The sequence below is a fragment of the Trifolium pratense genome, linkage group LG2 (assembly GCF_020283565.1).
Source record: "Trifolium pratense cultivar HEN17-A07 linkage group LG2, ARS_RC_1.1, whole genome shotgun sequence".
Taxonomy (NCBI): Eukaryota; Viridiplantae; Streptophyta; class Magnoliopsida; order Fabales; family Fabaceae; genus Trifolium; species Trifolium pratense.
In genome coordinates, this window is record NC_060060.1 from 56697641 (window position 1) to 56711465 (window position 13825).

Here is a 13825-nt window from a genome sequence, read left to right on the forward strand (position 1 = left end):
TATAATTTATTTAATATTTATTATTTAATTATTTCGGCCCCCGTATTATAAATTCCTGGATCCGTCCCTGAGTAGGGGTGTGAAAAAATTCCAAGTATCTTTAACCACACCATTAACCAAATCATATCCAATATTAATAACCAAATCCATTTTAGAAAACAAAAAAACCACACCAATCCAAGAACTCGGGACTCATTCCATTCATTTTTAAATGTCGTTTTAGCATAAAGATCTTCGATCAAGCGATTGGATCAGTTTGAATTAATTTGACTTAAAAAATATAAATTTTACATCCGGTCCAACTCAATTAACTTTTATCGAGTCGGGTAACGGGCTTGGTTAAAATCGGGCCAATCCGACCCGTGAACACTCCCTTTTAATAATTCACAAAGTTTCTTGTAATAAATGTCTTTTGTAAGATAAATCTTTTGGCAACTATGAGTTTGGCGAGTCAAAAGAATTAGCTTTTAGCTTTTATCTTAGAGCTTATAAGCTAAAAGACCTATTTGGTAACAGTCTTTTCAGAAAGAGCTTTTAGCTTATTTTACTGACTTATAGTTTTTTTTTTTCAGAAGCTATTTCAAGTAACTTCTGAGCTTATAACTTCCAGCTTTTCATTTTTTCTTCCTCTTTTACCCTTATTATTTTAACTAAAATCCACATTTACCCTTTATAATTTATTATCATTAGAATTTAAAATAAAACAAGTAAATACATGTTTTAACGTTGCTTCTTTTAACTGTAAAAAAAAAAGACGTTGCTTCTTTTAAAATCACATGTATATAGTATGTTTTAATGTTGTCTTATTATATATTTTCAAATATGAAGCCTAAAGCATATTATTTTTTTTATCAACGTACCTTACTATAATTTTTTTTAAAACAACGTACCTTACTATAATTAACCATTATATTATATTGTGAATATATTTTGTTGTTATTTTTTCATAAAATATATCAGCTGAAATGAAAATATTTTTTTTAAAAAAAAATTCAGCATATAAATATTAGTTTAATAATAATATTTGAAAGATATATTTATTGAATTAATAAACTAAAATATTGTACTAAAAAAAATAAAATAAACTTAAAATATTAAATTATAAGTATCTTAAATAGTATTAATTTGATAAAAAAATTTATTTAATTAAAGATGTTCTTTTATGTCATTTTATATTTATCAGTCAGTTGAACTGCTGATTTTACCAAATATGAAATTCTGGTACACAGTAGACAAGTGCTGTCCATGATGTTCAGACACTTATCGTAACACTTGTCTTAACAGAGAGAACAATAAAGCAGAGTATTAAAAACAGATACTGAAAAGCATAAACAACACACATAATTGTTAACACAGTTCAGCCTAACAGCCTAATCTGGGGGATACCAATCCAGGGGGAAATTCACTATCAGCAGTATTAATTCAGAGCTAAACTTCCCCGTTTACAACTCCTCACTTAATCCCTACCCAGTGCAACTTATACCTAGGAACTCCTAGATATGAGACCCCGTCTCACTCCCCTCAACCTCACAACCAGCAAGGATTTCATTAACAACAGAATGGAGACACTCTCCTTGATAAAGATGAAGACACACTTCAATGACATTAACACCTAGCCAACAACTAAGTTCACAATTTGGAGTTGCTTAAAAGCTTCCTCCAAGTACAATTCTCAACTCATTACCTACAGGTTTCTGAGTGAGGACATAGTGACCATCTCACAACCCGAGTGGTTCACTTTATACCAACTCTCCTAGAGAGTGGCTTAAAGACACGAAACCCTTAAAAGACTACATCTTTGCTATTCTATTTTTGCTTCCAGTTTCGGTGTATAAAACAGGGTTAGCAGCACCCTTTAAATAGCAGAGCCTCATGGGCTTTTCACAATGCTTCAGCTCCAAGAAATCTTCTAGATGCAAAATATATATTTTTACCAAATCTTTCTTTGCATCAAATATTCCTCCCATAAATATATTTGTTGTAAATATATTTTAAAATTAAATCTTCTTGAAGCACAAAGATTTATTTGAAATAAATCTTTTATATTTTCTGCCGCAATCTTCACAAGATATATTTTTGAAACAAATATTATATTTTCTAAAAGTTATTTTATTCCTTTAGAAAATAGAACTAGGGTTCGGCTGCCTTCAGAAACAATAGACCACGTGCGCCTTGTTGTGTAAGAAACCACGAAATAATTCTTCAATCAAATCTTCGAAAGATTGAATGTAAAATAATAAAACCAGCTGGCGCACAGTCAGACACACAGGTGTTGTTCCAATGTGTACGTACATCTGTCTCAACACTTGATGTATGCACATATGTCTCAACACTTGGCTAAAAGATGTTTTTGCAAAATGTAGCCAACATACAAAAACCCAACAAAATACTTCAATCAGCTTATCAGCAAGAAGCTATCAGCCGTCAACCATAAGCTATCAGCTAGCTTATTGGTCATAAGCTATTTTTGCCAAACAAAGCCTATGAGAATTTATGATATATGCAATGGGTAGGATATGGGTTTTTTTTATAAGCATGAGTAGAATACTATATTACTCATCTCATACCTACTGTTTAAACAAAATTGTACTCATCCCTAATTACATACCCACATTGGTAAGAACCTTTGTGCCCGTATTTATTTTTTATGGGTATTAACCATGACCTGCATTTTTTGCTAAAAATAAACTTTTTGTGCATCCATTAGTCTTCCACTTTTACACAATCCATCAATAAGAATATTATATGACATGTCTGGTTGAATACCCATATCTTTAATTTTTGTTAATAAAGCAATTGCCTTGTCAACAGGGTGATTTTTGCATAAAGCATCTAATATAGAACGATAACTAATTATATCAGGTGGTTGACCTCTATCATGCATCTCATTGACAAGCTCCAAACAGGGGCGGATTCAAACAGGGGCGGATCCAGACATTAATTTTCGGTGTGGCTAAATTTTTAAGGCATTATTGAAAAAATTCATCGTTATCTTAATAATTCAGTTAAACAACGAACAACATATAAAATTATTATTAATACAACGTGTGTATCTAGAAAAAGAACACTAACAAACCAACAATTCAGAAAATTTCTATTGAAAAAATAAAATTAACAAACTAACATATTATATCTAGAAAAGCACAAAAATTCTATTCGAAAAAAAGAAACAACTATAAATAATTGAATATATGTGAAATCATACATATTACTATATTGTTTGACACATCTCAAGATTCTACTTGGACCAAAATATATAGACCCAAAATTTTACTAGCTTATAGTTTACTTTTATAAACTAATTAAATTAGCTTATAACTTATTAATTTTTATTCCAAGTTTACCCATATCTTCTTACTTGAAAAAATTAAACCTATTGTTTTATGTCATTTCATATTTATATGCCACAATCGTTAATTTTATTCAATACTACGAATTCAAGTATTTTTTACAAACAAAGTTAAAGTTGATTATTATACAATTAAAGTATATAACTTAAAATAATACACTATGTATAACCAAAGAATTGAAATCATTAATAGTGGACTATAAACTAATATTTGCACTAATATTTAAACTAATATGTATCGAGAGACTTACAATCATTAATAATAAACTCTAAACTAATATTTACATCAATATTTGCATGAATATGTGTACAAAATAATTTAAAATTATTTATAAAATTATTATTATGTTTAAAAAATATTTGGGCTAGGCTGGTGTGGCCACACAGGTCAGCCCACGGCTCCAAAGCATATGAGATTCTTCCTGATTTGCAAAAACCATCAATAAGGGAATTGTAAGTTACCACATCAGGTATATTTTTCTGCAATGCATTTCATTGAAGAGATTCATGGCTTCATCTACCATTTTAATCTTACAAAATCCATTAATCATGATATTGAAGCTATGAACATCAGGAGCCACTGCCATCTGAGCCATAGTGTTGAATATACCAGTGGCCTTGTTAATTTCTTTAACTAAGCAATATCCATCCATTAAAGAGTTATAAGTAACAACATTAGGTTTAAGACCTTTTCTGATCATCATAGCAAACATATTTTTAGCTTCTTTCACTCTTTCTTCCTTACTAAATGCATCAACCAATATACTAAAGGTATAAATACTATGGTTGATGTTTTCAGATATCATTTTATTAAACAAATGATGCAAAAGCCATTAATTAAAGCATTGTAAGTAAAAACATCGGGAAAAACTTTCTTAGCAGTCATTTCAAAATATAAATCAAAAGCATGACTAACAAGTTTATCTTTGCACATACTATCAATAATCGTGTTGTACATTATCAAATTACACTAGTACAGAAAACACTTTTTACATCTGGCCAAAATCCCATTTTACATCTGAACCCAGTCAGAGGTAGACGTACAAGATGTAGTAAGTTTACGCTTTTTACATCTGACATTCGCCAGATGTAAAATTATCCCCTTTTACCTCTGTTCTCGTGTTTCAGCTGACCAATTTTTTTTTTATAATTAAATTGGACCTTTTACATCTGACCAAGTCACCAGATGTGAAATAGTAACTTTATTTAATTTTTTTTTTTCAAAATCCTGCGTTTTTTTTTTTATATTTTAAATCCTATTTTGTAATTAAAAAAAACCAAAATAGCATTACAATTCAACATTCAACCAAAATACAATTACATTCAACCAAGTCATTACAATTTAAATAAAATACCAAGTCTTACAATTCAAACAAATTACCAACTCATTCATCCAAAATGTTATAACATTCAAGCAAAATACAAGTCATTACAATTCAAAACATCATAATTAATGTGAATCCATTGTAACATCACACAAATTAACCTAGCTAGCTCCTAAGCCTCATCATCGGCAACATCATAATCTACCTCGGGATTGTATAGGTCAAGAAAACAAGTAGCTCAGCTGTTTCGCAATTCATACAGCTCCTCCTCGGTTAATGACGTGGGATCATCGAACACCTATACAATACATATTCATGATCAACTTATTCATACTACATGATCTAAAAAAAATGCAATAATCCGGACAAACAGAATGTAGGCAGCGACAAACAGCAGCAGTTCCCATGTACGACGTTCGGCGGAAAAAATAACAACAACAACTAATTAAGCAATTAAATACTTAAAAAACAAACTAAGTCCAATCCAACTCCTTCAACCTCATACAATTACACACATGTACAATTAAAATAAATCTTCCAGTCTTCTAACAACTACTCTCACTAATCACTAGTACTAATCAAAGTACATTTATATGCAGAATGCAAGAAACTACACAGCTAATGCAGGAAACTGCAGAAGTATAAGGGAAACTGCAGAAATTAGGCAAATACTTATATATGTAGAATGGGTCGTAGACACTAACGTTCGACCCGACTAATGCAGAATGCAGGAAATTGCAGAAAACCATATATGCAGAAAAAAAGCAGCAATCAAGACAAAAAATAATACCTCCATCCAATTCTTTGTAATACTAGCGGTGACAATGTCAAGCATGTTCTTCATTACATAATATCCACAGTCATTACCGTTAGGTTGTAGCCTTGTCTACATATAAACGACATTTAGTTAATACATAAATAAATATTAATCATGTGTTATGAACGTAAATAAATATTAAAATTTACACCACACTTACTTTGGGAAAAATCCATGTAGCCTTCTTTCTATTACCAAAAGTTGCCAATTGATGAACTTTAAAAGCACTAGAAAAATTTAAAAATCAACAAAGTTTTAATAGGCAGTAAGTGGACGAACAGAGGCAAACCAAAGGCAAACTAATTAAAATAATAACTTACTCTGTAAAAAAATTCCTCGCTGCCTCAGGTATCTTACGGTGTAATGAACGAAGACAAACTATAATATTGTCCTTAGGACACATAATTATTAATTGCCAATGCCCGCTGTACACGTGAAAGAATGAGGTGAATCAAAACATTGTAATGAGGTGATGAAAGAATGAATAGCAAGTGAAGTGAATCAAAACTAAAGGTTTAAATAAGAGTTTACTCCAAAAGATGTGGTGCTAAGTAGCACACTTTGTTTAGATCACGCAAATTATTTTGTATGTATTGTTTACCCGCCTTTTGAAGTGAAACTGGCTTTGATGCAAAACTCAATTGAACCGGGTCCAAAAATGCAAACAGATCTGAGTTTTTTGTGTCTATGGAAAGACGTTGCATATACCTGAATAGTAAAGAGAGAAAAAAAAAGACTTTTTAGTATATATATATATATATATATATATATATATATATATATAGCATCAACGAAAATGTACTTACGTGCACCAAAGCTGTAGAATTGAAAGGTCAAGCCAATTATCACCCACCAACAAGTCTTTCATAAACTTTGGCGACATCTTAAAATTGGTGACAATCTTATCATGTTCCAACTGTATGGGCAAATATGTTTTCCTTCTGACAATCATGCATAACAATTTTTGAACCGAGTCTACACCATTATCTAAGTCCTCTTTAATGTTTGTTGGTGCAGCAGAACAACTAGCTTTCATACTGTCATAGTTCCCTGCAACATGTTTTGGAGAAGAATCGTCAACCACTTGCTTTGTAGGGGAGGCGTTTTGAAAGAAACCGACAGACTTAAGAGTCTCCATCATTGTCTTTTGCATCAATTGACGCTCTTCAGCCATCTTTTCTTCAAATTCAGCTCTAATTTTTTCTTGGGTAAATGATCATTTACCCCCCTGCAAAATAAGTAAATTTTCGTTTACCCCCCTGCACAGATTTTTTTTCTGTTTACCCCCTTGCAAAAAATAGATTCCCTCATTTCGCCCCCTGGGTGTACAACAGGACAAGTGACTATGTAAACCTGTTGACGTGGCTTGTACATGTGGAAAAAATCATTTATATTTATTTTTTAAATTCCACGTCAGATAATATTTTTTAAAAAAAATAAAAAATAATTTTTTTCCTACAAAATAAAAAAAAAAATTCTGTTTTTTTCCCCAAAATTTTTTTAAAAAATTCCTACAAAAAAAAATTAATTTTTTTTTCATATAAATGATTTTAAAAAAATTTCCAACAAAAAAAAATTCCTCCCAAAATAAAAAAAAAAAAAGAATTTTCTTATTTTGCTCCCAAAATAAAGATTTACTCCGAAATAAAGTTTATTTCCGAAATAAAAATTTTAAAGATATATTTTTAAACTTTTTGAATTAAAAAAAACATAATCTTTATTTTTTAAAAATAAAACTTTATTTTTTGTTATTCTCTTTGAATTAAAAAAAATAGAAAAATTTCAAAAAAAATATAAAATAGAAAAACAAGTTTTATTGGTGTTTTCCTCTTCTATCAAAACCATTTGCCCTAAAACTAGAAAAATATAAAGAAGCAGAAGACAATAATGAAGTAGAAGATGATTTCGGCGATTGAAGAAGACGACGACGAATACAATCATGACGGTGGAAGCAAACGATTACGGCGAAGATTTTGTTTTTTTTAATTCAAAAAGATTTGAAAATAAATCTTTATTTTTGGAGTAAAATAAGAAAATTCGTTTTTTATTTTATTTTAGGAAAAAAATACTCAATAATTTTGTACGAAAAAAAAAAGTTATTTCTAGGAAATGTTTTTTAAAATTTTTTTAAAAAAAAACAAAATTCGTTTTTTAAATTTTGTAGGAAAAAAAATATTTTATTTTTATTTTTTGAAAAAAATAATATCTGACGTGGAATTTAAAAATAAATATAAATGATTTTTTTCCATGTGTACAAGCCACGTCAGCAAATTTGCACATTCACTTGTCCTGCTGTACACCCAGGGGGCGAAATGAGAGAATCTATTTTTTGCAGGGGGGTAAACAGAAAAAAAATTTGTGCAGGGGGGTAAACGAAAATTTCCTTATTTTGCAGGGGGGTAAATGATCATTTACCCTTTTTTCTTCTAGTTGTGAGAGCTGCTCAGCGACATTTGTATTCGATGATGACCGTGAAGCCCTTCCAAAATAATGTCATCCTTTGTCAAATCCATATCCAGACGAGCATTTATACCATCCTTTGTCTTGCCTGCAATGTTGAGAAGTGTTCCGATTACACTATCACATACATTTTTCTCCACATGCATCACATCAATACAATGTCTTACATCAAGACTGGACCAATATGGAAGATCAAAGAACACCGACCTCTTTTTCCATGAAATTTTCACATCAGACTTTTTTTCTTCCACATCAGACTTTTTTTTGCCCTTTTTTTGCCCTTTCCAACGTCCTTTCCAAAGACAACATTAATATCTCGTTGTAGTTCATAAACTTGCTCTCCGGTTAAGGGCTCCGGAGCAACACCATCCTCCGGGTGATCATTGAAAGCTTTCCGCAATCTACGATATGGATGATAACGGTTTAGAAATCTCCGATGCCCAAGATACACAGTTTTCTTTCCCTTTTTCAATTGTTTGAAATCTGTGTCTTTTGCACATATAGGACACGCTAAGTGCCCTTTAACGCTATACCCAGACAAATTGCCATACGCCGGAAAGTCATTGATGGTGCAAAACAACATGGCACGCATATTGAATTGTTATCCAGAATACGCATCAAAAACATCAACTCCTTGCTCCCACAACACTCTTAAATCATCAATTAGGGGACTTAGATAAACATCTATGTCATTTCCGGGTTGTCTTGGGCCCGAAATCATCATCGATAACATAATATATTTACGCTTCATGCACAACCAAGGAGATAGGTTGTAAATCATGAGCAGAACAGGCCATGAACTATGGTTAGTACTTTGATTGCCAAACGGATTCATTCCATCGGTAGCAAGTCCAAGTCTAAGGTTTCTCGACTCCTTGCCAAAATTTGGAAACAAAGAATCGATTTTCTTCCATTGCAAAGAATCAGCTACATGGCGAATTTGTCCATCACATTTTCTCTCGTCTACATGCCATCTAAGATTCTTTGCGTTATTTGCATTAACGAACAATCTCTTGAACCTTGGAATTATTGGTAGGTACCATACAACTTTCGCGGGAGAACCCTTTTTCGTCACCACATCATCACTAGAATCACCATCTTTCTTTTTGTAGCGTGACGCCATGCACTTCGGACAATGATCAGAGTTTGCAAACTCTTTTCTGTATAATATGCAATCATTTGGGCACACATGTATCCTTTCATACTCCAATCCCATTGGACATAATACTTTCTTCGCCTCGTAACACCGGTTTGGTATTACGTTACCTTCAGGAAGCATTTGTGTCAACAATTCAACAATTCGCTAAAACTTTTGTCAGTCCACCCATTCTTTGCCTTCAGATTAAACAACTTTAACACCACTGACAAACGTGTAAAATTTGTGCATCCCGGGGTACAAAGGTGTATCCTTGTCGCTGCACAACGTATCATGCACATGAGCCGTCTTAAACGAGTCTTCTCCGATATCACACATCATGTCTTCAAGACGATCATCCATATCTACACTAATGTTTTCGCTTTGGGACACACTACGGTTTGTTACTACTTCACCGTGCCATATCCATTTTGTATAATTTTGACAATCCCATTGCAAATGAGATGACTAATGATTTCGTCCTTATGAATTTCTAGTTTTTTATTTCCACAAAGAACACATGGACATCGAAAATGTACATTACTTTTAGGAGGAAGATTTTTTTCATCATTACTTTCGGGAGATGGAAGATTGATTTCAGCAAATCGAATAAATTCAATCACTCCCTGTTCAAACTCGGCACTTAATCTACTAGCTTTCATCCAACTACGATCCATACCTATGTTGTGAAATTAAGTTAAAACATGGTAACACCAACTAAAGCATTGGTTTCGTACCCGATGGGAAACCAATCACTTAGAATCAATTGCAGATGAAAAAAAACATAAATCAATTGCAGTAGAAACAATTCTAAGAGCTAAAACCAAGTAACAAACCACAAACCAAGTAAAATCACGAAAGAAATCACAAAGAAATCAAGTAACAAACCAAGTAACAAACCACGAAAAAATCAGAACAAAGAGAGATTTTGGAACCAACAAACTAAGACAGAACAGAGAACAGAAAACAAAACATTAGACTTTTTCCTTCTTCTATGCGTGAAAACAAATTCCTCACCACACACTTCCACCATAATCATCCCCATCTCCCATCAAAACCACATAACTACCACGTAACAATTCTAAGAGCTAAAACACAAAGAAATCACGAAAAGGAAAATATTTAAAAAGGATTAAAAAAGAAAGAAGAGTACCTGAATCGATGTGAGAGAGAAAGACAAGCTTCGATTCGTGAGAGTAGAGGCCGGAGAAAGGAGGACAAGCTTCGATTCGTGAGAGTAGAGGCCGGAGAAAGAAAGAGAAGCTTCGATTTGGAGTTAAGCTTCGATTTGGAGTTAGGGTTCGTGAGAGAGAGGACGACTGCGAGTGAGAGGACAGCGCTGGTGGTGAGTTGATTAAAGGTTGCGGAGGGTTCAATCTTGTCGCCGGTAGAGGACGGCGCTGAGGGTTTGCATCGCCGGTTCAATCTTGCGCAGGTGAGGGGTGAGGACGGTTGCTGCTGAGGGTTGCGTGTTGGTTGTTTTTTTTTTTGTCATCAGCGCTATTGCATTTTTTTTTGGCCTTGGGAGAGAGATATCACTATTAGCTTATTGTTCCAAAAATATTATTTTATTTTTTTTATTTAACCTGACGTTTTACATCTGTGGCTAAATATGGCCATATATATATATATATATATATATATATATATATGGGGTTTTCTAACTTAGACCCTAGTTAGGTCTAAGTTAGCAAGGTGCACCTTTTGAGTTGGACAAAAATACCCATTTTTTTTTTTTGAAACAATAGAGCAACTGGGGCATGTATGTAATTTGCATCATAAAAATACCTTTTTTTTTTTTTTGAAACAATAGAACAACTATTACATTTTTTAAATTTCTTCCAAATTTCGACCTCATTTTACGTGCGAATCGAACGCCGATTTCAAAAACTAATACCGGAAACCTTTGTAAAATTGAAAAACGATCAAAATTCATATAAGGAACGTCGAGTTTCGTTGAGTATTGAGGGAGATCGAACCGGGTCAAAAACCGGGTCGCACGACCCGTTTCTGCATAAAACGGGTGGGAGGGACGATGAACAGTGCGCGTCGCCCACGCCCACTCTCACCGGCGGCGCGTGGGGGCGCGTGCGGCCTCAGGGAGGCTCTATTTTTTTTTATGTTTTCATAATAAAATAGTAGATAATATTCTGGAAATTTTGGTATATTGTATTAAATTTTTGGAGACCCGAAACTATTTTTAGTTAATTAAATGAGTAAAAAGGTAATTAAAAATATTATAATTCCATAAAAAATTTCCAAAATTTTATGTAAAGTACTATGAATTATTTAGAACCCTCTTGTGTACCTCACTCTCCCTAGTTCAAGTCATGAAATTATTTTCACAAATTCCGCTGATTATTTAAAACCATTTAACAAATAATAATAATAATTTCATAGATTTGTACTCTGAAACCAATTGTTTTTTTATTTGTTTCTAATAAAATATTAGATAATATTCTGGAACTTTTGGTATATTTTATGAAATTTTTTGAGACCTGAAACTATTTTTCGTTAATTAAATGAGATAAAACGGTAATTAAAAACTATTGTTTGCTTCTGAAACCATTTAGCTGGAAGAATGGTTTCAGAGAGTTATACTGTGAAACCATTCTAGCAGTAAAATGGTTTCAGAAGCAAACAATTAAAAATCAACTCCCCTGAAACCATTCTATCAGTGAAATGGTTTCAAAGTACAACGCTCTGAAACCATTGTACCAGCTAAATGGTTTCAGAATGGTTTCAGAAGCAAACAATTAAGAAATTACTCACTGAAACCATTCTACCAGTAAAATGATTTCAGAGAGTTATACTGTGAAACCATTCTACCAGCTAAATGGTTTCACAGTATTATATAAAGATAATTAAAGGTAGTGAAAAATTGAGTTTTTTTTTGTGTCCAAATCAAACGAACCAAGTCTCTATTTGTAGACAAAAAAAAATTATGAATTTTGGTATAAAAATAAAAAAATAAAAAATTAATTTACAACGAAATAATTGAGTTTAAAGTATTAAATGAAAAAAAAAACACGCCAACCACCCAGCAGTTGACACGTGTCCTGCTTTTTAAAATGAAATTTTCTCTCTCCAGGCGCAGATCTAGTGTGGTGCACGCGCTGGCTTATCATGGAGATGGATGATCTGGACTGTCTGATTGATCCGACAGCCATGATGAGATCATCTCTTGGCCGTCTGATGGAAATTAACGGTCTGTAACGGTGGTCCTGCGGTAGGCGCGCGACACTGGATCAGCGCCAATATGTTTTTTTTTTTTTTTAAAAAAAGAAAGGGTATTTTTGTCCAACTCAAAATGTGCACCTTGCTAATTTAGACCCAACTGGGTCTAAATTAGCAGCCCCCTATATATATATATATATATTAGATAATTTTCACCATAATTACAAGATTGCCACCGCGTTTAGTTATGCTTCTGGTACATTGAAGTCAGATGTAAAAAGTCTTGTCTATTTATTTTTCACATCCGTGGACATTGAAACCAGATGAAAAGACTACTCCATATAGCGTTTTACATCTGACATATGCTCGTCAGATGTAAACCTCTTGTGTAATATGTCATATTTGTACTAGTGTTAGGCGGAACCAGTTTTCCTTCAACTCGTCTCAGCAACTGTAGGGCTGCTCTTGTTTGTCCAACTTTACATAAACCATTGATCAAAGTCCTGTAACTAACTTGATTCAATTGAAAGTAGGGACAAGAACCTGGATTGCATGCATTCGTTTTTTCAATGTAGTCATGCAGTCGGGCTACTTGTAGCCATCCGATCAAGATCGAACAGTTATAATTTAAAAACTTATTTATTGACTACATTTATTTAAAGTGACTGCACCAAAATTTCAACTGCACCTGATCCATTTCCCTGAAAGTAGTGATGTGTTGGTGATGCAATGAGAGAGTTTATCATTCTTATTGAGTTTGTTGAAAAGGGGAAGCGACCAATGAAAACAAAAGCAGCAGTAGCGTACCTTGAAAACAACGACATAGTTAGTGTGTTAGTGTTGTGTTGCGTTGGAATTGGAATTGGAATGAAGACTGAAGAGTCCTGAGTTGTTTGTTACTAACATCCAGGATGAGGTTGAGATTAAACAGGAGGGAATAATTTACTGCAGGCAATCTGTTCTAGGATGGATAAAAATATCTTGGATTGTTGGATCTATAAAAGTGATTTTTTTTAATTATAAATAATTTTTTTTTCTCTCTTCTAAAAAAATCTATTATTTTATAAGTTATTTTTAGAAGCTTTTTATTTTTAGCTGTTTTCTGATTATTTTTAGCTTTTGATTATTTTAAAAATTTATAACAAACAGATGCAAAATAATTAAAAGTGATTATTTTTATTAAAAAAGTGATTTTTTTTTTCTAAATTAAGCTATAACAAACGGCCTCTAATCTCTATAAAATGGGCGAGTTCTATCATGAAATAGTTGACGGTGCATCACTTATCAATAACCCTATAATAAATATGAATTTTATAAAATCTATTATTGGATTAAAAATTTATATTATATAGATCGTTTATATAAATTTTTAAAAAATTTGAAAATCATCTTATGTGTTATTGAAACCTACCAAGATTAACGGTATTCAATAAAAAAATCATAAACCATTAATCTTGATAGGTCTCAATAACACATCAAATGATTTAATTTTTTTTTAAAATTTGTATGAATGATCTATATGATATAAATTTTCGATCCAACGGTGGGTTTTCTAACATTTG

At 32.4% G+C, this 13825-nt stretch overlaps 2 protein-coding genes across 2 annotated transcripts; both read right to left on the reverse strand.

The window, feature by feature from the left end:
- Positions 1-2677: 2677 nt before the first annotated feature.
- On the reverse strand, positions 2678-4158 carry LOC123905095 (pentatricopeptide repeat-containing protein At1g63400-like; the record flags this gene model as incomplete). The annotated part of the gene is made up of 3 exons (XM_045954734.1): positions 2678-2896; positions 3743-3779; positions 3839-4158. Coding segments are annotated over 3 exons (576 nt in total), but the record flags the coding sequence as incomplete, so codon positions are not given.
- Positions 4159-4632: 474 nt separating this feature from the next.
- On the reverse strand, positions 4633-6665 carry LOC123905096. The gene is made up of 6 exons (XM_045954735.1): positions 6298-6665; positions 6023-6199; positions 5812-5916; positions 5652-5718; positions 5465-5560; positions 4633-4972 (listed from the first exon to the last, which is right to left on the reverse strand). Exons 1-6 carry the CDS (start codon positions 6663-6665, stop codon positions 4913-4915), a joined length of 873 nt encoding a protein of 290 aa, XP_045810691.1. The 3' UTR covers positions 4633-4912.
- Positions 6666-13825: the final 7160 nt, after the last annotated feature.